Consider the following 27,330-nt stretch of genomic DNA (forward strand, 5'->3'; position numbering starts at 1 on the left):
TCTAACATATTTGATGTCTGTTCAATATTTTACATTGGGCACTTTTATAGCGTGTTATATAGATACACGATGATGTTCCCTGCCCTGTCTGTACAGATGTCACTTGGATGCTTCAGCTGACCTTCACCACTTCCCTCACCTCCAAACGTGAACAGCAACTTCCCGGACTCGTCAAACACATAAGACAGGGTGACTGTCCCAGTCCGATACAAGAATGTTCCCTTCCCCGTCCACAGCGATGTACTGGGGGTCTGTCATCCCACCCGCTGAATGTCCGAACCTCTGCACCAGAGAGCCGTCCGGACGGAACACCAAAACTTTACCAAGGTCTCCATCAGTCACCAAGATGTGGTTAGAGCGCATGTCCACCGCAATGCCTCTTAAATTATTGCGCCTCGAAAGGTGAAACCGCGCCATGGCGGTCCCGCCCGTGCTGTACTGTACAGCTCTCTATTTGGCCAATTTCGGCCAACTCTCCCAGCAGCCTCCCAAAGCTAATTATCCCCTAGCCTCCTGTGCAGGCCCCGGAATGGACCTTCTCTCGGCGGCTATGTAGGATGGCTTGCTATATTAAGATAACGCGTTAAAAACTCTTCCCCACCGCCAGGACAGGAGGCTAATCATCCCCTGCCCCAGAATGTATAAAGAACATGCTGTAACCACATACAGCACACGTGGCAATAGAAGTGGGTACGACTGTTACTAGTTAACTTTTAGTATAAACTCTCCAAACTCTTCCCTAGAAACCCCTGCTGATCCCCTGCACGAACCAGACCCGGTAACGGCGATGTTTACACAGACGGAGGTGCTACTTGAGGTGAACGTCCTGCAGGCCGATTGACATGACGGAGTACATAGGGTTGGATAGTTTATATCGCATCAAGAACGGTGCTCATCTAGTCATCATCATCATCATCTAGGTCTAGGCCTATTTAGTTCTATGCTCACGGTCAAGGTTAGGCTCAGGCAGCACGGTTCTGGATAGTCCCCGCGTATCCAAGAATATAGTTTTTTTTATTAATCAAAACATAAAGACATAACAAGGACAGTGTGACGCTGCACTCAAGTTAACAACTTATATTAACAGCGCCACACAACAAAAAAAGGTACAATAAACATTTACAGATTTGCCCCAGGCACGGTTCTGGATACGCGTGGACTTTGAACTTTGGACTCCTGACGTCCGTGTGTCAACTGTTGGACGGTTCGTTCTATTATGACACTATTTAGCTTACTTCAAAAGATACAAATGTGTCTCCTAGCTCCACAAACGTCTAGAGCTAAATGGCACACACTAGAGGTGTTTTCACATGCAATAATATCAAAGTCCAAACAAAGTGCAAACATGTACAATCGACACTGCAGTATTAAATGAGTGAGTCAAAAATGGACAGAAACTACAGAATATGATTTTTCTGGTGTTTATTGAATCTAATATCCACTCTCTCTAGTTACCTTCGCCAAGATGGTTAAATTTTCAGTTGCGTTCGTCATTCTGTCATTCTGTCTGTTTGGTCAACAAGATAACTCAAGAACAGCTAAATGGGTTGGTTTCATAATTTGTTGGTAATTTGGGCTTTTAAAAGTTAAGCGAAGGTGAACATCATTAATGTTGTTTTATTTAAATTTGGGTCTCATTTGCATGATTTATGAGGAAATTTTGTCCAGAATGGCCTTCTTTGTTAAAATAATTCGGTGGAGAATATGATCAACTGATGTAGTTCATGCAAATTATCTTATTTGTATAATCATGGGGAATAATCTTTAATTTATCAGTCATAAAGGTTAACATCATTTGGCGAAGGTATGAAGTCGTGGAACTCTAGTAAGACTAGATCAGACAAAAAACAAAACTCAGCACACTTTCAAGGCTCGCATGTAGGCAGCCATTGGCTGCTGGTCGTCACGTGGGAGGGTTCGGTCACGACGTCACTCCTCAGGCCTGCAGGAGAAGGCTGCCATGCCCTCCTGGGTGCAGTACATGCCGTCCGGACAGGAGGCGCTGCTGCACTGGTACGGAAACCCGCGGGCGACGGGAGAGGGGTCTAGATGCACACATGTACAGGGATTTTTTATTTTAAGCAAAGGAAATAAACTCGACATCATGATCGTAAACTAAGATGATTAAGTACTATACCTACGTGCACACAGTCCTTAAGGGGCATTTTTGTAAACAGGTTTTCAAAGCAATAAACAAAGATATAATAACTAATAGTGCAGTACTTGCCAGTATGTGTTTGAAGAAATTGCCAGTTGCGTAAAATGTACCAATACTTGTCAGAAAATTAAAAATGGATGGTCAGTTGAAATCACTATCATGACATTAATCTGTGTATTTATTAATATTTCATCTTTCATATAAAGAAAAATCCACATTTACCATGTTATGAGAAAAACGCGTATGTTGCAATACTTGAGACTAACTTTTGGGTATTGAAAAACTAGGACTTGATTTCAGGCTATTGAACTGTACAGGCTGCTTGAAAACGATTTGAACGGAATGTTGTGATAACTATTATATTAATGTGAAAAATGTACTCACGAGCGCAGAGGAAGTAGAACGTGAAGTCCTGGCAGACAAAACCATTCGGACACTGGACCTCGGAACACCAGTTCGTGTCTAGATAAAATAACAGGAAGGCATGAAAAAATATTTGAACAGAATGTGTTGTCAGCTTAGCTGTAAAAGTCAGACACTCTTATAAACTACTTTATGCAATTCAAGGAAAGAAAAGTTACTGATCAAATTGTATCAGTTGCTGAACTTCCCTCTGGAATGTAAGCTGTGAAATGTGTGCTGAAAGCGATGCTGGGATGGGTCAAGAGAACGGTTGCTAAGGAGTTACAGAAGGTCGGCAAGAAAAAAAGGCGTTCCATATTCCTGTCCCACATACCTGACTCGCAGTGGTCTCCTTGGTAACCGGTTGGGCAGACGCAGTGGTAGGAGTTGACGTCGTCATGACAACTCCCGCCATTTTGGCATGGGTTGGAGGCACACACGCCAACTCCTGTTGACATGTAAACAATTAGGTTATTACCTTTGCCTAAAAGGTTATGTTTTGCATTTCGTATAGGGTTTATATAGGGCAGTATGTACTACGTATGTTTGTATGTACTAGTATGTGGTTTATCACAATTACTAAAGATGCTACATATGGATCATCATCAAATTTAGCAGGTGGGTCTTAACCTATCAAAGAAATTATTAGATTCTGGATTCCCTAGCAAGTTTCCCTGGTACTGCAGCAGAACCTCCGTCCGGTTTTTATCGTCTTCTTGACATGTTAGGGTCATTATTTTTGGTACAGACAGCTATTGGTTTAACTCTGGATTTGTAGTAGCATTAATGACCCTGCAGCTGTCTATACGAGTAATTGTTACTAGTATTAATCTTCCAATTCTCGAGTGGTTATTTATGGCTTGGCTGTATTTGTATATTTTGTTCCGATAGTTTCATTTTTTCAAAGAAGACATAATGACCTTGAAATTCTGGGGAAAAGTAGCGTCTTGAAATACCTACTTATCTCACAAGTCTTTCCGTCGAACCCGGGAGGACACTGGCAGAAGGCGGCGGAGTCTCCGAAGCAGGAGGTGCAGATGCCGCCGTTCTGACATACGTTCTGTCCGCACAGCGTCAGGACTAGAATGAGAGATTTTCATCAATGAGTTTAAGGTGTGAAACTGCCCATACATCAATTATACATGCCCCAGGAATAGGAAAAAGACACCTGGACATGACCCAAGCAAGAAATGTTTGCCAGTTTGGGGCTTATACTTTTAACCTCGAGCTGGCACGTACGCAGTACAAACCATGAACTGCCCTATTCTGGTTGAACATCGTGGCTTTCAGCTCAATTAACATTTTCATTCATGTCCTTGTGGTGGGCATTAAATTATCATTAGTACCATCATCGTATATTTCAGTGTCTTTTTTTGCTAATTGTTCTACGTAGCGTTATCCTGCCTAGAATGTTACTAATTAAGGTGAAAAAAGCACGTCTTATTGCTTTACCGTCCTGGCAGACGTAGTTGTGCTGGTCCGTGCACGGTGCTGTCTTGCCCAGGAAGTTGCCGGAGCTGTCGAGGAGTACACACAGGTCACATGCAGCAGCCGGCTCGCTTGGTAACCACTCCAGGGGGCCTTAAAATGAAAAACAAATAAGAAAAATTACTTTAAACTGCAATGGCCTGGTGATTAGTAAGCATCATGCAGCCTCCCGGGTAGAAACGTGCAAGAAAATACCATTACCATTATTCAAGTGAAACTTGAAACGTGAAACGAAAAATGTTTAAGTCAACACACTTATATGAACTTGTTGCAAACAATATTTGAAGAAAAGTCACCAATAATGGTGGTTCTAGCGCAAGTAGTTCAGATACTATCGGGCATCAAAGTTGGCGCGAGCAACATTAGCGCCCCCCCCCAGTTTAGAGAGGGTTAAACCAATGTCCAAGCAGTTACAAGGATCAAGATCAGTTTCAGCATTTAGAAGTGTTTTCAAGGATTATACTTATTTTCAATAGCGATCCCCCAATCGATTAATTTTAAACTTGCATATGGGTCCTTCATACCAGAAAAAGGAGCTCCGTTACTGTAGAAAAACACCGGTTCGGTTGGTGCTGTTTTAAGCGCGAGCCATGTGGAGGCTCCGGTGGAAGCCGCGATCGTGTCCGCGAGGAAAGTTTGCTGCTGCCCGTCCTTCACATCCACCAGGTGTCCGCTCTGGGTCTGGCAGGCTCGGGCCGCGTCAGGGTGGGCAGCGGCGGTGGAGGAGAACTGGTAACACTCTCCCGCAAAAGCCACTGCAATTTGTTTTAAATGATTTTTAAATGAGCATACACTTAAATTTTTTCTACTAAGTATGTTATTGTCCACATATGTGTAAAACTAGAGTCAACCTGATCGACTCTAACGATAAACACCAGTTTTCTAATGCTTTTTTAAAAGTAGAGTGGCCCAGTTCCGGTACGGAAACAAACGGTTTCCCTGCTGTCGTAAGTCTAGACAGAAGCAAGTCTAGACAGAGGCAAATGATAGAAACGGACAGACAAAAGCAAAAACGATGAACAAATAGTAGTCAAGCATAATCATACGCATCTTCATGTTTGTTAGGGTGCTGTTTGAGTACAACCAAGATCCATCGTTTTTATAATATAATAAAGCAGTATAATGATGCATTAGAGACCCTACCAGTTTCGCAGTTCTTTCCGGTAGTATCCTTAGGACAGACACAGCTGTAGCCGTTCACGTGATCCAGACAGGTCCCTCCCAGCCAGCAAGGATTGCTCGCGCACTCGTCAATGTCTGAAACATGAACAAAAAGTTCCACTTTTTCTTGATGACGATGAATACCACGCTAAAATTTTACAGCTCAGATGAACTTTCATGCTTATTGATATAGCCCATAATTACGCCAAAAAGCAGTTAGTCAAGCAACTGGATATGATTTTGAAAACCGCCAGACGTTTAAGCTAGTATCCACATGAGCTGTTGTCTGTCCTTCGGACTTGGAGAGCCAAATACAAGTGCCTGAGAGATCTACTCGTAGCCCCCCTTCCCTGTTAATGGTGGGTTTGTACATTTTTTATATATTGCTTCTTGTACAGATATCTTTTACCCACAAGCTCCAATATTGTCTTAATACACCATATATAACTTTTGATGTTTCTTTTCAGAAGTCTTAGGGCATATGTATATACATATAAGTCCGATTTTCAAGATTGCTCAAGGTATTTATTCCCCAATAGTAACAAATATGGGCCAACAGTTCACCCATTGATGTTAATCTATGTCAAGAAATGTAGGAACCTTGATCACAGTTGGTTCCTCCCCAGCCGTTCTCACAGCTACAGGTGTAACTCGCCACGCCGTCAGTACAGGTTCCGTGGGCACATGGGGAGGACAAGCACTCGTCGATAACTGGTAATTGGAGGACAGGTATTACACAGTATTATACAGTATTGCCATTTTCGTATTCTAGTTCTTTGTATTTCTACAATCACAGTCATAGTTTGGTATAAACTTGTATTTTCTTAAATGTTATTAACTGAACAGAGTACTTTTATATTTATGAAAGTATCAAGAACGTACTTTGATCACAGTTGTTCCCTGTCCAGCCGATCTCACAGCTACAGGTGTAACTCGCCACGCCGTCAGTACAGGTTCCGTGTGCACATGGGGAGGATGCACAGTCATCGATGTCTGGAAAAAAAGGAAAAAATAACAGCAAAGAGCCAGCTTCTGTTGGATGTCAACTACATAGTAGGGCGATCGTATGTCATTAAACAACCGTAGTAATCTTGATCGCAGTTGTTCTTAAGGCCGTCAGCCGTCGGTAAAAAACGGTAAAAAGTACATGACTATTATAAAACAGTCTCATACAGCAGTTTCTTTTCATTTTTTGTTCAATCTGGCAGTTTGAAATAAAGATGCCGTTATTCTGATGGTCAGTAGTTAAACAGAGCACTTTTATGACAATGAAAGAATCAAATACTAACTCTGATCACAGTTGTTCCCCTCCCAGCCGTTCTCACAGCTACAGTTGTAACTCGCCACGCCGTCAGTACAGGTTCCGTGTGCACATGGGGAGGACGCACACTCATCGATAACTGATAGAAAAAAAAACTAAAATTTAATCAAAATGAAACTAGAATAATTACATACACCGTTACAGCCTTTGAAAATTTTTGACACACTTGCTGAACGATACGAAAGTTCTGTAACATACCGGATGCTATGCTGGCCAAACAGTTTTATCGTACTGTTGATATTATATTTTATATGGCATATAACATATATGACACAATTTGAAAAAGTAGATCGAGCTTTTAGTAAATCGAACAGTTATGGGTCTGAGAGTGTGTAGCTGTAGTGTAGTCTGTATTGATAATATTCTTCATGATTTTAAATTGTACGAAGTCGGCAATTCAGACTTTTAAACTGTATATTTATGTGAATAAATAACCAGTCATCATCGAGAGTGTAGGACGTAATGCGTGTGTAACTACAGTATGAGGAGGCTGCAGCTTCACCTGCACACAGTGCCCACATGTTGTTGTAGTTTCCTCCCTGCAGGCCGGAGGTGTGAGTGTCATAGTCCACTCCGTATGCGCTGTTACTGTTATCCCCACTCCAGCAGCGAGGACAGTACACAAAGGTGTCATCAAGGGGCAGGCAGTGCCGAGGGTCAATGTCTCCACAGAGTTTTTTGTCGAGGACCCAGTGGGTACGGCAGTCACCGGTATGGCCATACCTGACGCAGTCTGAGGTCCAGGAGTAGCTGGAAGTGCACCCAGAATTACCTGAGTAGTGGCACGGAAACCCCATCCCCGCCGCTTCGCATGTGGATTTGACGTTTTCGCTGGTCATGGGTCCTGACGAACGAACTTTAAAAAAAGCCCAGTGGTCTTGTGTGGCCAGGTACACCTGTTCGCCTGAAAAAGGAAGAGAACTTTGGGGGGTGCAGGTTCGTAGACTCAAAGTGCCCGCCCCAACTTTGATGTTGCATAGCGTTTAAACGACCACCAATAGCTAGAACCACCAAACTTGGTGACTTTTCCTAAAATATATTATTAGTTACGTCGATGAAGGTTAGACATCCAGGTAATACGATATGCCAAAAAATAGTTACTCAAGCAACTGGATATGATTTTGAAAAACGTCAGACGTTTCAGCTAGTATCCACTAGCTTTCGTCAGTGACTGAGAGACCAGAGGGGAAGGCAGGTTTATATACACAACCTGTTGATTGATATGCAAATAAAGTGAAGACAAATTTTTGGAAGTCGAAAAAGGAACAAAAGTCAGACAAGTCAAGACAAGATGATGCAAATTAGTCTGAAAGCTCCTGTTATACAGGACAGGAGCTTAAGTGTTGTCTGTCCTCGGGGCTGGGAGTGCCAAATCCCAAGTCCCGGAAAGATCGACCCGTAGCCCCCCTTCCCTGTTGAGGGTGGGGTTGTACATTCTTTCATATATTGCCTCTTTAACACCCCGTTCCCACCAGCGTGTTTCGCGGTCTAAGACATCCGTGGACTCGAGTTTGAAAGAGTGACCCTGGTTGTGTTGTAGGTGGTGGAAAATAGCTGAGGAGTAGCCGTTGGCACTAGGTTTTGCATCATCTTGTCTTGACTTGTCTGACTTTTGTTCCTTTTTCGACTTCCAAAAATTTGTCTTCACTTTATTTGCATATCAATCAACAGGTTGTGTATATAAACCTGCCTTCCCCTCTGGTCTCTCAGTCACTGACGAAAGCTAGTGGATACTAGCTGAAACGTCTGACGTTTTTCAAAATCATATCCAGTTGCTCGAGTAACTATTTTTTGGCATATATTATTAGTTGTCAACAATTTTGTATCAGTGTAATCAGTTTATGATATTTTGTGTTGTGTTCAAGTTGTAGCTAGAAGTCCAGGGGGAAAGACTCCCAGCGATTGCTGAGCATCTTATAAAAAGCCCAAAGAAAGACGTTTGACGCAACATTGAGCGACAAATAGAACATCGAAGAGTTTAAACAACAGATACGAGTCGGGCCATGCAGAAGCCATCGAGAATAGTGGGCTCCGAGGCAGATATAAAGTATGCTGCTACCAGTACGGGTTGTTACCACGAGCAGTATGGCCATGTACGATATACCTCTTACAGTTCATGTTATTCTGTGTCACGAAATGCACCGACCTTGATCACAGTTTTCTCCTCCCCAGCCGTTCTCACAGCTACAGGTGTAACTCGTCGGCGCCACGCCGTTAGTACAGGTTCCGTGTGCACATGGAGAGGACGCGCAGCCATCGATAACTGGTAATTGAAAGTCAAGTATTACATAGTATTATACAGTATGGTCATTTTCTTATTCTAGTTATGGGTTCACCACACCACGAAGTGGTGTGGTGAAACCATATTGCTTTTTCTGATGTTTCTTCTCCTCCTTCTCCTGCCATTTTTTAAATGGATTCAGCTTCTTCATTTTAGGGCCTAAGGTCCTGAAATTTGGTATGGAGGTACAGTGGGCAAATACCCCTAGGCGTTTTTTAAATTATTGTGATACAGGCTTTTAGAATGGTTTTATTTGAGTTTTTTGGCTGTGTTATAGCAAATGTATTACTGTGTTAGTGTGCAGTGTTACCACATTTGGGCATGAGTCATCACAATGGAATGCAGGGCATCAACCAATAGGCATGCAGCTTTCCTCTATTCTCCTTGCTGATTGGCTGTTGGAATTTAACAGGCTTAACGTAATTAATACCTGCTCAGATCCATTCCATACTGACAGTAGGTCTGTGTTCAAGTGTTTTGGTAGGTATTTCAAGCTTTCCTGCTCCAGCATTGGAATGCGGGGCATGAACACTTCTTTTTTTCTTGAAAATCAACAGTTTGCATTATGCAATTAAAAATCCTAACCAATAATGTAGGGAATAGCTATCCAACTGTTGTAGTCTTAGTTGTATGTTACTTCATACTATAGTTATATCAATGTAAAGCATTGTTTTCCCTTGTGTTTCTCATTCTTTCCCTGCCATGTCGTAAAATGTGGTGAAGCCATTGCTGTATTTGCTCCAAAGCAAATGTCGGCCTTTCTAGTTCTTTTTTTTTTCTATGCAACCACAAGGATAGTTTGATATAAACTTGTCTTTTCTTAAATGTTAGTTACTAAACAGGGTAATGTTATGTTTATTAAAGGTACTTACTTTGATCACAGTTTTCTCCTCCCCAGCCGTTCTCACAGCTACAGGTGTAACTCGCCACGCCGTCAGTACAGTTGCCGTGTGCACATGGGGAGGATGCACACTCATCGATAACTGACAGAAAAAAACAACTAAATGAAAGGAGAATAACTAAGCACAACTTTAAAGCCTTTGGTACTTCACCATTACGTTACTCAGAAAATTGCCGAAAATGTACGACACAATCGTTTTGTATCCAGTTGCTCGGTAGCGTTTTGTGCCTACCCTGACTGGATTATGTAGTGAGCACATGTTCTTTAAAATGTAATATGTTCTCTTTTGTTACAATGAAACTATCAAATTGTAACCCGTCACACTAAAACCATTGTCAAATCATATATCATATGTATGATAATGCAAGATTGCAATTACACATCACTGCCTGAAAAACGACATATCCGGACGTTTCCGGACCTGCATATGTCCCGTGAAACTTGGCGTGCCCGGGTGTGTCCCGGTGTGTGCAGGAAATATCGGCCACGGCGTGTGCGGTGTGATACCTCCGGACCAATAGGGGCTGCACGAGCTACCTCCATGGAGGAGCTCTGCAGAGCTCCTCCATGGAGGTTGCTCGTACAGCCCTCCGCGATACCCCCGCAGAGCTCCGCGACAAAACAAGTCAATTCGCTGGTTGTCGTCACCGTTGAGTTTTGCTTTAAAATCTTTGAACTCTGCGTTCAAAACAATTCGATGGCTGGCGTCAGTTTTCAGTTGTCTGGCTCTCCCAAACAAACAAGACTTCGCATAGCTCCATGGAGCTGCTCGGACAACCCTAGTTCCGTCGGTTATAAAGCATACAGAGCTCCGCGACAAAACAAATCAATTCGCTGTTGTCGTCACCGTTGAGTTTTGCTTTAAAATCTTTGAACTCTGCGTTCAAAACAATTCGATGGCTGGCGTCAGTTTTGTATAGAGCTCCGTAGATTTTTAATAAGCCAGTTCAATGTGACTGCTAGGCTTTGTAACGTACCAGGGGCTCTCCCAAATAAACAAGACTTCGCAGAGCTCCATGGAGCTGCACGGACAACCCTAGTTCCGTCGGTTATAAAGCATAGCTTTTGAACGCAGAGCTTAAAGATTTAAAAGTAAAACTCAACGGTGACGACAACCAGCGAATTGACTTGTTTTGTCGCGGAGCTCTGCAGAGGTAGCACTTGGGGCTGGACGAGCAACCTCCATGGTACGCTCTGCATAGCTCCTCAATGGAGGTTGCTCGTGCAGCCCCTTCTCCTCCGGACACGCCCGGACACCTGGTAATTAGTCGTGTGTACGGGGATTTACGGGCCAGCACACGTCACACGCCGCAAGTATTGCCAAACAATGAGGATGCACCGTAGACTATTTTGCAACTGTGTGAATTGAGGATCGGGGGGTTTCAAAGGCCGCATATCAGTTTAGCGGGGAAAGTGCCACATGAGATATACCGACAAGAGTAACATTTATAAACGAAGACTTATGGAAACCAACTACTTGAAAATAACACCCTTCCCACTGAAAAATTGAAGCGTTTAAAAACAGCGTTCAGTATTATTACATTATACATTGGTACCATGTTACATACAAGGTTTATGAAGAAATTGGACGCTTTTAAAGTTTTAGGCGTTGGCAAATGTCGTCTTGGCTTTGAAACAAAAGAAAACATGGCGTACCCACGCGCGGCCCGTGTTTTTTTTTCTATAGTGGACTATTGTCGAGAATTACATTCAGACATGTTTGAGAATAACATTTCGTACATTTTTGGGGAGGGTAGTGTGTTATTCACATACTATTAGCTCGTCAAGAATTTAATAGTGCAAGTAAAATCACAGGATCTCTTCCCCACCGCGTTTACGAAGTACAGTTTATTTATGTCTATAAAACGCGCGATACCCCAGTGTTTGATCACAGTGCCCGCAATACTGCCTTGGTCTCTCTCTTCCGCTTTACAACTTTTGCAGTATCATCCATAATTTAGGGAGCACAACGTGCACATTGTATTATCTAAATGTAAATCAAAAGTGACAGTTGTAAGCCAGCGTGTTGTAGTCTTGTCCAAAGCCACATGCACCCAGCTGACCAACCGCATCTTGCTGGTTGAAACTAACCAATGAGAGTTAAGATACTGACGAGATTGACCAATGCGGCTTCGAATCCAATATCTTTTGAAGTATGTGGTAATGGTAATGACTTCGATCCTTGTTTCCTACAATCCCCCCAAGTTTTTCGCTTCTTTGATTTAGTTTATCCTTTCGCTTGTAAATGGCATCCAACATTTCGCCCCGTGGATTTTACCGAAGTACTAGTAGTTTCCGCAACGGTAGAAGTGACAGGACAACGACAGCGCACGACGTTTCTCCGGTAACACAGAGAACCCAACACGGCAACCGCGAGACGAGCCCGCTTGGGATTCCGACACGAACATAAGTTACAAATGAACGACTGTTCAGAAGTATCATGACCCTCAACCGCACAGTACAAGGACTGGCCGAAGCCAACAAAAAGCAGGAGGAGACTTTGCATCAAATGCGGGAGGTCATGGATACGCAAATCTCCGAACTGACCGAGGAGGTGCGCCATCTCCGCGAGCGGCTTGGGGAGCAGGAAGATGCCGTGCCCGCGGCCAAGCGTCAGAAGAAGCGGGACCATTCCGCACTTTTGTCGGTAAGTTGTTTTGTGCAATTTTATAGGTATCAGGTATAGACATGCACACAATCCACCATCCATAAATACTTTTCAAGTAGAAATTGCTGTTTGTAATTTCTTATTGAATGGCCCTTTGCAAGTTACACTCTGAAAACACAGTTGTTTCGAGTAAATCATAGCTTTGCTACGATTTGAATATAGACAATGAAATATGCTAAATTGTGGTTACACATTCATTCATTCATTTATTTCGAAACCTTTTAGCCCCGAAGGGCTAATCTTCCAAGGCTCAAACATTATAGCAATTACAACATAGTGGAAACATTTAAAAATACATACATACATACATGTACACCACATCAACAATAAATACACATAGATATAAACAATTTAAAAGTAGCGAGCAAGGGTCAAGGATCAGGTGACACTACTACTGTTTGAAACGGCTTTCTTAAAACTGATAACATCGCACAGTGTCTTAACGTCAGATGGTAGATCGTTCCAGAGCACGACTGCACGATACAGGAATGAGCGTTTTCTGCTACTGGACTTAGGTATTGGTAATCTAAAGTTATGTGCGGAAGATCTGGTATTATGACTGTGAGATGCATGAACAGGCAAAAGGGAGTTGTAAATATTTTGTGGTTCGTGACTCGTGAGGATCTTAAAGAACATGACCAAAGTGCTTTTCAAGAATCTCTCTCTCACAGTCGGCCAACCAAGATCTAGATGCATCTGCCTGGTAGGAGTATCAGGAGTACATTTCAGTAACAGTCTACATGCCCTATTCTGCACTACTTGCAGTTTGCGCATGTTGGAGTCTGACATGTTGGCTAAGACTGGTGCGCAGTACTGCACAACTGACAGAACCAGTGCACAAACAACAACCTTGCAAACTGCAAAAGGCATCGCCCACATATGCCTTCTCAATAGGGCAATGTTTCTTGATTGTCTTGACGCAATGTGAGTAACATGTGAGTTCCATGTGAGAGACCTATCCATGTGTAGACCCAACAAAACTGTCTCCCTCACTTCCTGTACCCTCTCAGTACCGATTGCAAGATCTAGTGAATTATCAGGCAAACTAGCGAGCCTACGTGGGGTTCCGAAAAGCATGCATTTAGTTTTAAGAATATTCAACACAACACTAATTTATGTACACAAACCTGGGTTCATTGTTTTAGCCGCCTGGTAGGCAGGCAATTTTCACACTTTCAAGCGACCAGGCCTTTTCGAACAAAAGAGATGAACAAACCTAACGGGTATCATATCTGCTTGCTATGCAAATGTTGCGAGGACGTTGGATTAAATATTTCGTTGCCTTTCTCTTTACAGGAGATGGTAAGGCGGCTGCATAATGGCGAAGAGAACGAGTTAAGTACAACGGAGACGAAGGGTAAGCAGATTTGTTTGCTGTCGACTTAAATGCTTTCAAAAATACTTTCCAAATACTAATTTGAGCCTTCTAACTCCATGGTTTTTAGTTTGGCTACCCCCTTATAGTTTTACCAACAGTTAAAATGTTTGAGCTTTGTGTATAAAGAAATGCTACTGTTAGTATAAAGAACATCCAGATCCAGTGCGCAAATCAAGACGTTTAATCATGAATTACTGAAAAAAATTCTTTGATATTCTTCAGGCTGAAAACACCTCACAACGAGTGACCAGCTTCCTCATGAAAGAAGTTGCTGCCGCATCACAGTATCCCCCCAGACGCTATCCGGGGTGAGTACGGCAAAACACTCATTTACCTGTAATCCATCTTTGTAAACAGTATACGAGACCAATTTTTGTCATAATGCTAATTGATTATTGTTTATGTACACAATGCACAATATTGCCAGTAAGAGCTGGACATCATATATGGATATCCAATATCCATTAGTACGATAAGACGTTTTGATTACTGCTGACTATTTGTATTGGTTGTTTTCAGCCGCTTGTGTTTCGTACAACGAATCTATTCGTCGGAGACATGTGCAGAGCCGTCCCGAAAACGTCGAGAACTCAGCAAAACAAAAGAGTGAAAAGTGTCATCGTTTACGGAGAAAAAGGCTGAGTTTATGCAAATATTTCTAACTACACGTACACGCGCGAAAACAAGCCGTGCCAGAACCAAACCTTTTTGATATGCATGAGTACTCAATTGTTCCTCCGCTAGGAGATACCCCGCGATGCCAAGATATTTCAGAATTACAATGTACCGATTTTCAACCTCCTTGAATGTACCTGTTTTTTTCGCTTTCTTGATATGTAAGCAAGTAATGGTACAATTGCCACCCAAGCAACGGAAAAAATATAAAATCACACACAGTTGCTTGAGTAACAATTTACATGTGTATCTTTCTGAATATTGTTCGCCTGGAAGTGTTTTATAATTATACTGTTCTTTTTATTGGAAGGCAAGCGTTGTTAAGGGTGACAAAATGTCCTTGTTTAGGGTGACAAAAGATCAATTGATTAAAGCAGTCTTTCGATTTCTCTATATTTCCTTAGTTACTGGAAGCAAGAGCGTGTGTAACACACTGCAGGCCAGGCTGGACGCAGACCCGGAGTACAGGGAGTCTCACATCTCGAGAAGGACGGAGGAAGGGGTATTCAGCACAAGAGCTCCCCCAAAGAACTACAACAGCGAGCGGGCCAGTCAGCACCTCCTGCAGACCTCCACCCCCCGTCTTCCGCGCCATACCGCCGCCCCGATGTCTGACATCACAAACAGCAACAGCAACAACAATCCACCCATCGCGCAGCAACGCAGTCAACCCAACTGAAGTGCCCGAAGCTTATCGTTTCACGACCTTGGTCGCGGTTCCCATGACTACAAGCAAAATGGCGACGTGTGCGGGTGTGTGCAGCCCGTACACGTACTGGGTGCAGCCAAACCTTGAAAGATAATTAGGTGATACTTACCGCTATATTATGCATCTCTCACACACACACTGGGCGTACGTGTCACGTATCCGGGCGTGTGCGGAGATTTACAGGTGGCGTGGGCAGGCGTGCCCTGCCGTGTCCGGGTACGCGCGCGGACGAATCCGGGCCTGCACACGGCCCGTACACCTGAGTGGTCCGTATCCGGGCCGTGTGCAGGCCCGGACACGCCAAGTGTACGGGTCGTACACGCCTGAATGTAGCATGGGCGCCAGGCGCGTGTCTGGGAGTATACGAGCCGGATACGTCGTTTTTCGTGCAGTGCATACTAATATGCTACATTCAGGTTAAAATCCTTCGAAAAGGTTAATCCTCATTAGTTTTTTGAACCCATGCTTCACATATTTAGTGCTAGAAGTCCTGTCAATATATGTATTTTGCTACTACATGTTATACTTCCCAAGAGAGTGACGCGTAAATGCATGCATTTATCTGTCTCGTGTGTAACTATATCGAGACTGCAGCCTCACCTGCACACAGTGCCCACATGTCGTTGTAGTTTCCTCCCTGCAGGCCGAAGGTGTGAGTGTCATAGTCCACTCCGTATGCGCTGTTACTGTTATCCCCACTCCAGCAGCGAGGACAGTACACAAAGGTGTCATCAAGGGGCAGACAGTGCCGAGGGTCAATGTCTCCACAGAGTTTATTGTTGAGGACCCAGTGTGTACCGCAGGAGCTACTGGTACCGCGATAACTGATGCAGCCTGAGGTCCAGGAGGAGCTGGAAGTGCACCCAGAACTACCTTTGTAGTGGCACGGAAACCCCATCCCCGCCGCTTCACATGTGGATTTGACGTTTTCGCTGGTCATGGGTCCTGACGAACGAACTTTATAAAAGGCCCAATGGTCTTCTGAGGCCAGGTACACCTGTTCGCCTAAAAAAAGGAAGAGGATTTTGGGGGTGTGGGTTCGTAGACTCAAAGTGGCCGCGCCAACTTTGATGTTGCATAGCGTTTAAACGGAATGCGCTAGAACCACCAAACTTGGTGACTTTTTCTAAAATATGTTAGTAGTTGTCAACAATTTTGTATCAGTGTGATCCGTTTATGGTATTTTGTGTTGTGTTCAAGTTGTAGCTAGAAGTCCAGGGGGAAAGACTCCCAGCGATTGCTGAGCATCTTATAAAAAGCCCAAAGAAAGACGTTTGACGCAACATTGAGCGACAAATAGAACTAGAAGCCATCGAGAATAGTGGGCTCCCAGGCAGATATAAAGTATGCTGCTACCAGTACGGGTTGTTACCACGAGCAGTATGGCCATGTACGATATACCTCTTACAGTTCATGTTATTCTGTGTCACGAAATGCACCGACCTTGATCACAGTTTTCTCCTCCCCAGCCGTTCTCACAGCTACAGGTGTAACTCGTCGGCGCCACGCCGTTAGTACAGGTTCCGTGTGCACATGGAGAGGACGCGCAGCCATCGATAACTGGTAATTGAAAGTCAAGTATTACATAGTATTATACAGTATGGTCATTTTCTTATTCTAGTTCTTTGTTTCTATACAATCACAATGATAGTATGATATAAACTTTTATATCATACCCGGGCCGCGATAACGTTCGATAACGGGTACCGGACCGGGCGGTACTTTACGGTACTTTTCTTGGGTGGGTATGACATAAATAAAATACAACACGGGGTATTCCGCATCAAACTCGGTCCCGGCCCTCCCGCGAGTCGGATCGCCCGACGCCCTCAATCCGACCCGTGGTCGGGCCGATACCTCGGGCGATACGGAATACCCCGTGTTGTATTCTATATGTATTTTTACCTTCGCCAAGAAGGTTATGTTTTCAGAGGCGTTCGTGTATGTGTGTGTGTGTGTGTGTGTCTGTCTGTCTGTCTGTCTGTCTGTCAACACGATAACTTGAGAAGGCCTTGATGGATTGTCTTGATACTTGGTAGGTGGGTAGGTCTTGATGAGACCTCAAAATGATTAGATTTTGGACCCCCTAGCGGCTTGTTATGGTACTGCAGCTGAACTTACGGTTTTGATATCTCATGATCTAGACATGTTATGGTGATGAAATTTGGGTGGTAGGTAGCTCTTGTGCTGGGGAAGAAGTGACGTGAGTTTGGGCCCCCTAGTGGCTTGTTCTGGAACTGCAGGGATATATTCTTGAAAATATTCAAAAGAGGATAACTCAATAACCGGTTGACGGATCGTCGTGATTTTTGGTATGTAGGTAGCTTACGTGATGCTTAATATAATTATGTGACAATTATGCAAATATGGATGTAATTTGCATAATTTATGGGGAAATTCTATAAATCAGCTACATTCCATAATAAGACAATTGAAGCTTGTGACATTGGTAATTGACAACGAGAGAAACACAGGCAGATATTGATTATGTTAATAATGACTTAATTTGCATAATTAATGAGAAAATTTTATAATTATGTAATGATAACTGCCTGTAATTTCATACTTATGGTATTTGAAAGTTAAGTTGAGGTAAACATGATTTAACATAATTTATTCAAATCAGGACGTCATTTGCATAATTTATTAGGAAATACTAGAATGCCTTGTTTGTTTCTATAAGACTGTCTTTTGGTTGAGATTATGATAAAATGATATAATTCATTAAAATTAGGTTCCTATTTCTTAAATCAGGGGCAATAATCTAATCTATAATTTGTCAGTCATTTGGCGAAGGTATGAGATCGGGGAACTCTAGTCTTAAATGTTAGTTACTGAACAGGGTAATGTTATGTTTATTAAAGGTACTTACTTTGATCACAGTTTTCTCCTCCCCAGCCGTTCTCACAGCTACAGGTGTAACTCGCCACGCCATCAGTACAGTTGCCGTGTGCACATGGGGAGGACGCACACTCATCGATAACTGGCAGAAAAGAACTAAATGTCAATTAAAATGAAAGGAGAATAACTAAACACAACTTTAAAGCCTTTGGTACTTCACCATTACGTTACTCAGAAAACTGTATTTTGTATCAATTTGATCGGTAGCGTTTTGTGTCACCCCTGACTGGATTATGTAATGAACATATGTTCTTTAAAATGTAATATGTTCTCTTTTGTTACAATAAAACAATCAAATTATAACCTTTGTCACAGTTTCCGTCATACTAAAACCATTGTCAAATCATATATCATATGTATGATAATGCAAGATTGCAATTACACATACTAATGTGCTACATTAAGACCCTTCGAAACGGTTAATCCTCATTAGTTTTATTTAGAACCAATGCTTTACATATTTAGTGCTAGAAGTCCTGTCAATATATGTATTTTGCTACTACATGTTATACTTCCCAAATACTTCCCAAGAGAGTGAGACGAAAATGCATGCATTTATCTGTCTCGTGTGTAACTATATCGAGGCTGAAGCCTCACCTGCACACAGTGCCCACATGTCGTTGTAGTTTGCTCCCTGCAGGCCGGAGGTGTGAGTGTCATAGTCCACTCCGTATGCGCTGTTACTGTTATCCCCACTCCAGCAGCGAGGACAGTACACAAAGGTGTCATCAAGGGGCAGGCAGTGCCGAGGGTCAATGTCTCCACAGAGTTTTTTGTCGAGGACCCAGTGGGTACGGCAGTCACCGGTATGGCCATACCTGACGCAGTCTGAGGTCCAGGAGGAGCTGGAAGTGCACCCAGAATTACCTGAGTAGTGGCACGGAAACCCCATCCCCGCCGCTTCGCATGTGGATTTGACGTTTTCGCTGGTCATGGGTCCTGACGAACGAACTTTATAAAAGGCCCAGTGGTCTTGTGTGGCCAGGTACACCTGTTCGCCTGAAAAAGGAAGAGAATTTGTTTATCACCACCAATATTATACACCGTTTATCACAACTTTATGGCAACGATTTCAGAAAGGATGGAATTAAGGTTGCGACGGTGGTGGCGTGGATTTTTGCACAAGACAAGTCAGATGCGCGGGATCGGAATACAGGAATTATTTTACGTCTGCGGCAGGCAAGGTCGTGTGTACATTTGGCCTGGTGTGTGTTTGCACGCGGGCAGTAGGATCGCTGTCTGGGCGGATTCTGAACCCTTTGTGGCATTTCCAATGGCGACATTGGGGACGGTCAGGGTCACTCATGTCATAACTGAAAACCTTTAAGTCGGACAATTGGCAAACCTAGGACACAGTAACTTGAACATCATTGAATTCATAGTGTATATCCTTACGGTTCAAAATAACACAATAGTAACAACGCCCATAGCAACAGATGGGCAAAAAGTTCACCCGTTGATATTAATCCGTGTCAAAAAAATGTACCGACCTTGATCACAGTTCTGTCCTTCCCAGCCGTTCTCACAGCTACAGGTGTAACTCGCCACGCCGTCAGTACAGGTTCCGTGGGCACATGGGGAGGACAAGCACTCGTCGATAACTGGTAAATGAAGGTCAAGTATTACACAGTATTATACAATATTGCCATTTTATTATTCTAGTTCTTTGTATCTACACAACCACAATGATAGTTTGATATAAACTTGTATTTTCTTAAATGCTAGTAATTGAACAGGGCACTTAAATGTTTTTGAAAGTATCAAGTAATTACTTTGGTCACAGTTGTTCCCTGTCCAGCCGTTCTCACAGCTACATGTATAACTCCCAGGGCCGTCAGTACAGGTTCCGTGTACACATGGGAAGAACAAGCACTCATCAATGTCTGGAACAAAGACAAGGCAATAATTCACAGCATCAAAGCGAGCTTCTTTTGGATGAGCGGGGTGATTGTATGTCAGTAAAAAAAACGTAGTAACCTTCATCACAGTTGTTTTCTTTAGGCGGTCAGTCATCAGTGTCTGGTAAAAGGTACGTTATACTCAGTCTCATACAGCAACTGCTTTTCATTTTTTTTATTCAATCTGACCACACTGGCAGCCTGAAATAAAGATGCCATTATCCTAAAGGTTAGTAGCTAAACAGAACCCGTTTATGACAATAAAAGAATTACTAACTCTGATCACAGTTGTTCCCTGTCCAGCCGTTCTCACAGCTACAGGTGTAACTCGCCTCGCCGTCAGTACAGGTTCCGTGCGCACATGGGGAGGACGCACAGTCATCGATAACTGATAGAAAAACTAAATGTTAATTAAAATGAAACAAGAAGCCATAGGCAACAATCCTCCGTGAAGTTTTATATATTACAACAAAAACAATCCCAAGCGTTAACGCCAGACCTACTGTGCAGACATAAGGCAACGGTTAATACAATGAGGGCGCGTCACAATCATAAAACATAAAAAGACCTAAATCCATTACTGCTCCCAGGGCGTGTAAAGATACTGTGCTTCAAGTTCGAAGTACATTTTAATTACACACACACACACACAATCATTGCATCCACATAAAGATCGGACTATCATGGTCGTGTCACTAGTAACAAAGACAACCCCACCGTCTGACCGTTCCTGTTACTTATTAAGCGCGACTGGCCAGACAACAGTTGCGGCAAGCACCGCGAACTAGTGTTACTACAGCCGGTCAGATACCCCGGCGAAAGATCTCAACGACCTTATAGGGATGATTCAAAAATAAGCATTTACACCAATATCAAAACTGCTTGGGTATACATAAAAATAAAGTCAATAGGCGACAATTCTCCGTGACTATATTTTGCAGATTGAGAACAGTAATAGTGTATGTAAATAGTGTGTGATCACTTAATAACTGGTAACAACGTATAGTAAAATTGGCTAAATCCCTGGTCTAATAATCTAGCCTGACTAAAACATCGCGCTCCTGGTGGCCACCTGCCCAGAGGTTTGCCGCCCCCTTGGGTAAACAGTTGCAGACTAAGTAGTCTAAACACAGGCTACATAAAATCAACAACACGACAATCTAAATATATGAACAAAGTCTGCTTTCATAACAATATATTTCATTTACTACATATTATTCATTTGACAACGTATCGCAGTAGGTGCAAACCACAATTCCAAAAGATACTCGCCACCATTATGCACAACAGCCACCTAATATCTGCTTATAGAACCTCTGCTACCAGACAACTGCCTAAACCTACGGCCTATCCCACAGGATTGAAAAAGTAGGGATGTTTCTAAAATATGCATTTACTTCAATATCAAAACTGCTACGGTGAAAATAAAAAGACGTGCATCATCACGGACATAATGGCACACCACATGCCCAATTACACAGAAATGCTACGTACGGAAGAATGCGTTTTGGCGGCGAACATCTTCCAAAAAACTTACCATCTCTTAAGCACGGGCAAAAACGTCTGGAACCACTTATCGGCCCCTCACCATATCTGCATGAAGTTCCACCCCCCGCCGCTATTCCAAACAACGCGTTTTTCTCGACCATTCCATTTTGCCTCATAATTGCAGGGGTGCATCTGCAATATTACATTGACCGCGAAAGCAGCAACGACAAAAATACACATTCATGCATCAACACGGGCATGCCCGCAGACGGCGTATAAAATTGCGTGCCGATTAAACAAAGAGAACCCAGTGTTTTGACTGCGAACACGAAAAAAACGGCTCTTCACAACACTCCGTCCGGATGTCCTGACCTCCTTCACGGAGTAACCAGAATAACTACATGCGACGTTACACCGCCTTGGTACTGAACCATTACGTTACTTAGAAAACTTCCGAAAATGTACGATACCATCATTTTGTATCCATTTGATCGGTAGCGTTTTGTGTCTCCCCTGATTGGATTATGTGATTAACATATAGTCTTTAAAACTTAATATCGCCTCCTTTGTTGCAATGAAACTTTAATCAAAGATTACCCTTGGTCACATTTGCTTTATTTGTTTCATTCAACTGACAAGTGACATATGTGACAATGCAACATAAAATCTGTTTAAACTCACACTAAAACCATTGTCAAATCTAGGTCCTAGCTAATATGTTTATGTCAAATACCCATAAGTTACAAGTAATGCAGAATAGAGCTTGCAGATTGTTGTTAAAATGCCCACTTTACACACCTGTGAAGCAGATGCACCTGGAATTGGGCTGGCCTTTGGTTAAAGGCAAATTCACCATTAGTACGTAAACTATGATGTACAGAGTGCTGACCAATCATGAACCCCAAACAATATATAATTTACTTCTCCCTGTCCAAGAACATTTGTATTCAACAAGATTATCAACTTTTCAAAGTTTCAGGCTACCAAAACCAAAATAAACAGCAACAAGAGTTACGAGATCTCATACCTCCATGAAATATGGGCTTGATATGTAAATGTAAATTTCTTCTTTAATTATGACCTCTGCCTTAACATAATATATGCAACGTGATGTTAACTTTTGATTAACTTACAGATGTCCCAAGTACGACATTCCCATTATTCACCGTTAAGAAATCATAGAATTTTTGCATAAATTATGCAAATTAGGTCATCATTTGCATAATAAGTATCTGTTGATGTTCTGCCTGCCATAGGTTACATACATTACATGTATGAAAGTAGTATAATGTAAAACACTGTAATCATAGAATTTCCTCATAAATTATGCAAATAAAGTCCTCATTTGCATAATTTACATTTAATCATGTACATCTCTCTATCAGCTACCTACACAACAAGATTTATGAAAATATGTTGTTCCTATCTGGACTTATTGGCTTTAAACATTTCGCCAGAAAGTGCCCTGCAGTTCCAGAACAAGCTGAGAGGAAAAGAAATCTGTCACCAAAACATCAAGACCATAGCATGTTCAGGACAAAAGATACAAAAAACGGAAGTTCTGCTGCAGTACCAAGGTCATCCACCAGGAGGCCCATATTTGACGTTGACGTTTGTCTTTCTAAGACTTACCAACATACCAAATATCATCATAATCCATAAAGGCGTTCTGAAGTTATGCTGACCACAAAGTTGCGGAAACACACACAGACAGACACACACACAGGCAGACAGACACACAGACAGACAGACAAACATACATACAGACAGACACACCAAAAACAATACCTCCATTTTTCATGGAGGTAACAAATAATATAGGAAAACACACGCATATAACACAAAAGGAGATTTACACTATATACAAATGAAGGTACATCATCTAACAAGAGTTCCGAAATCTCATACCTCCACGAATTATGGCCTTGACATGTAAACTTATTCTTTAATTATGCAAATGACCTCTACATAAATATAATATATGTATAGTGATGTTAACCTTTAAGAAACTTGCACATGTCATCATGCACCAAAAAGGAGTCACAGAATTTTCACTTTGATTATGCAAATTAGGTTGTCATTTGCATGATTATCGATTGGTATCTGTTGATGTTCCGCCTGCCACAGATTAAATAGATTACATGTTGTATTACGTACTATTATATAAAACACTGTAATTATAGAATTTCCTTATTGATTTTGCAAATTAAGTCCTCATTTGCAAAATTTGCATTTATGTACAGCTCTCTTTCAGCTACCTACACACCAAAAATGATTAAAATACGTTGTTCCTGTCTGGACTTATTGGCTTTTAAAGATTTCTCCAGAAGTTGCCCTGCAGTTCCAGAACAAGCTGCTAGGGGTACCAAACCCACACCACTTTTTTCTACGTATAATTCTCAGGATTCTCCTTTCTCGGTAGTAATTGGCAGCGATGTGGTGGCGGATGACCTTGGTACTGCAGCAGAACTTCCGGTTTTTGTATCTTTTGTCCTGAACATGCTATGGACTTTAATTTTTGGTGACAGATAGCTTTTCCTGTCAGGAATAAGAGTTGTGTCTTTGGTCCCCCTAGCAGCTTGTTCTGGAACTGCAGGGCGACTTTCGGGCGAAATCTTTGGAAGCCAATAAGTAAAGATTGGAACAACGTATTTTCATCATTTTTGGTGTGTAGGTAGCTGAGAGAGAGATGTACATAATCAAATTATGCAAATGATGACTTAATTTGCATAATTAAGGAGGAAATTCTATAATTACAGTGTTTTAGATTATAGTACTTTCATACATGTGATGTTTATAACCTGGCAGATGGAACATCAACAGATACTAATTATGCAAATGATGACCTAATTTGCATAATTAATGCGAAAATTCTATGATTTCTTAATGGTGAATCATGGGAATGTCGTACTTGGGACATCTGTAAGTTAATCAAGAGTTAACATCACGTTGCATATATTATGTTAAGGCAGAGGTCATTTGCATAATTAAAGAAGCAATTTACATTTACATATCAAGCCCATATTTCAGAGAGGTATGAGATTTCGTAACTCTTGTTATATGTATGTTTTTGAACCCTGGAACTTTAGCCTTTAGGGGTACCGAAATAAAGAGAACTAGAATTCAGAAGACTCATGCCTTCGACAATGTGATATTGTTTTGGTGGGTGTTGTGTGTGTGTGTATAGTATGGGTTTTTTGAAGATGACTATCGTAGTTATAGTGGTCAGAGAGTCTTTTTGTGAACGAAGCAACATACTATTTACCTAGCCTGTACCATGTCTTTCTACGGAAATACGGAGCAAAGTATAGCTCTAGTATTGACGATAGGTACAAAAGCCTACACTGGTCCACTGTCAAAGAGAGATTGTACGCAGGGATACTTTCAATGATCAAGAAACTTCTCACAACCAAAAATCCAGAATCAATCTACAAACGATTACAGACAGTTAACGATACACACCAACACAAAACACGCCTAGCGCAAAGGGGTGGGGGTGGGGCTTCAAACCGCCAAAACCAAGAACAGCCTCAGCCAAACGAACATTTCTGTACCGCTGCACTAAATCATATGACGCACTTCCACAACACATCAGACTATCCGCACCTACATCGATTAAGAATCACATCCGGGAATGGTTGAAAACTGTGGTGGACACCTCCAAACCCTTACAATCATAGTGGTAGAAGAAATGTTGACAAAGTGTAAATATGAGTGTTTTTTTTTTCATAATAAGACCTCTGACCTCGCGGTATAACTTGCATGTTGTGTGTGTTTATTCAGTTTGTAGTTAAGCCGTACCATGTTGTTACGGTAGTGGTTTCTAGTTAAACGACTCCAGGAAGAATAGTATGTATGGCAACTGTACAAACTAATGGAGATCGGTCTAATAAACTAGAGTTCCACGATCTCATACCTTCGCCAAATGGTGTTAGCCTTTATGAATAAGAAATTATAGATCAATCCCTCTGATTGTGCAAATAGGATCCTATATTGCATCAATTATATCTGTTGATCATATTCTAAAACAGAAGACAGTCTTATCTTATCAAAGAATGCCATTAAAGCATTTCCTCATAAATTATGCAAATGAGGTCCTTATTTGAATAAGTTATGTTTAATTATGTTCACCTTCACACAACTTTCAAATATCCCAAGTATGAAATTCCAGGCAGTTACCACTATGTAATCATAACATTTTCTCATTAATTATGTAAATTAAGTCTTCATTTGCATAATCGATATCTGCCTGTATTTCTGCCGTTCTTAATTACATATGTCACAAGCTTGAATAGTCCTATCATGGAATGCAGCTGATTTATAGAATTTCCTCATTAATTATGCAAATTACATTAATTTTTGCATAATTGTAATATTATTATGTCAAGCATCACTTCAGCTACCTACATGCCAAAAATCACGACGATCCATCAATCGGTTCTTGAGTTATCCGCCTTTAAACATTTCCAACTACCGCCCCTGCAGTTCAATAGCAAGCAGCTAGGGGGCTCAAACTCATGTCACTTCATTTACAGCACAAGAGCTATCTACCATCTAAATTTCATGACCCTAGCATGTCCAGATCACGAGATATCAAAACCGGAAGTTCAGCTGCAATACCATAACAAGCCGCTAGGGGGCCCAAAATCTAATCAGTTCCACGTCTCATGAAGACCTACCCACTTGCCAAATATCAAGACAATCCATCTTAGCGTTCTTGAGTTATCGTGCTGACACACACACACACAAACACACACACAAACACACACACACGAACGCCTACTAAAACATAACCTTCTTGGCGAAGGTAACAATAAACAAACGATCGTAGAATTCGGCAAAAAGATAGGCCTCCGATGCGCAGCGATCCAAACTTCAAAACAGCAAAAACTCCTTCAACTAATTTTCTTCTATACAGCCAACGTACTTGAAGCGCGCGGTGTCCATTACGATGGGGTAATGTTATTTCAACAAAAAACTCTTCACCCTGGTTGTGTTGTTGTTAGCTTAACGTAGCTTACCTTAACCTGGCTATGGCCGGGGCAATGTTGTTTCAACAATAACGACAAACACAACACGTACTCAACGTAGATTTAACAGTATTAACAAAAAAATTTGAAAGATTATTAAACGATGAAACTTGGGAGGACATATATCAAAGTACCGATGCTAATTCTGCTTTTACTTATTTCAATAAAATCATTCATTCTCACTTCACGAAATTTTTTTCTCTAAAGACATGTAAACAGAACCACAATTTGGAGAACAGCAATCCATGGTTTACCACTGGCCTGTTAAAATCGTTAACTAGAAAAAACAAACTTTATAAGGCGTACACAAAGAGTCCAACTCCAACTACTTTAAACCGTTACCAAACTTATAGAAACAAGTACAACCCCCTTATTCGTGTGTCTCAAAGGAAATATTACAACTAGAAAGGCCGACATTTGCTTTGGAGCAAATACAGCAATGGCTTCACCACATTTTACGACATGGCAGGGAAAGAATGAGAAACACAAGGGAAAACAATGCTTTACATTGATATAACTATAGTATGAAGTAACATACAACTAAGACTACAACAGTTGGATAGCTATTCCCTACTTTATTGGTTAGGATTTTTAATTGCATAATGCAAACTGTTGATTTTCAAGAAAAAAAGAAGTGTTCATGCCCCGCATTCCAATGCTGGAGCAGGAAAGCTTGAAATACCTACCAAAACACTTGAATACAGACATACTGTCAGTATGGAATGGATCTGAGCAGGTATTAATTAAGTTAAGCCTGTTAAATTCCAACAGCCAATCAGCAAGGAGAATAGAGGAAAGCTGCATGCCTATTGGTTGATGCCCTGCATTCCATTGTGATGACTCATGCCCAAATGTGGTAACACTGCACACT

General features: G+C 41.8%; 2 protein-coding genes across 2 annotated transcripts in view; both read right to left on the minus strand.

Annotated features, from left to right (window-relative positions):
• Positions 1-27,330, minus strand: part of LOC109471660 (gastrula zinc finger protein XlCGF57.1-like) — a gene marked incomplete at its 3' end in the record, with an annotated part of 92,047 nt that overhangs the window by 23,884 nt on the left and 40,833 nt on the right. The gene's annotated exons all lie outside the window — the stretch shown is intronic.
• Positions 1,702-16,677, minus strand: LOC109471664 (fibropellin-1-like). Its single transcript, XM_019771000.1, has 12 exons — positions 16,586-16,677; positions 15,743-16,147; positions 6,499-6,609; positions 6,092-6,202; positions 5,810-5,920; positions 5,192-5,305; positions 4,573-4,803; positions 4,013-4,141; positions 3,521-3,640; positions 2,895-3,008; positions 2,543-2,620; positions 1,702-2,045 (listed from the first exon to the last, which is right to left on the minus strand). Exons 2-12 carry the CDS (start codon positions 16,080-16,082, stop codon positions 1,930-1,932), a joined length of 1,575 nt encoding a protein of 524 aa, XP_019626559.1. The 5' UTR covers positions 16,083-16,147; positions 16,586-16,677; the 3' UTR covers positions 1,702-1,929.

The sequence above is a fragment of the Branchiostoma belcheri genome, unplaced genomic scaffold, assembly GCF_001625305.1.
Source record: "Branchiostoma belcheri isolate BF01 breed outbred unplaced genomic scaffold, Haploidv18h27 scaffold252, whole genome shotgun sequence".
In the NCBI taxonomy this organism is placed as follows: Eukaryota; Metazoa; Chordata; class Leptocardii; order Amphioxiformes; family Branchiostomatidae; genus Branchiostoma; species Branchiostoma belcheri.

Coding starts and splice junctions, on each gene's coding strand:
- LOC109471664 (XM_019771000.1), bottom strand. CDS start 16,082: ATGACCAGCGAAAACGTCAAATCCACATGTGAAGCGGCGGGGATGGGG. Junction 6,610..15,742: donor CATGTGGGCACTGTGTGCAG/GTGAGGCTGCAG, acceptor TTTTTCTATCAG/TTATCGATGAGTGTGCGTCC. Junction 2,046..2,542: donor GTTCTACTTCCTCTGCGCTC/GTGAGTACATTT, acceptor GTGTGCATCTAG/ACCCCTCTCCCGTCGCCCGC.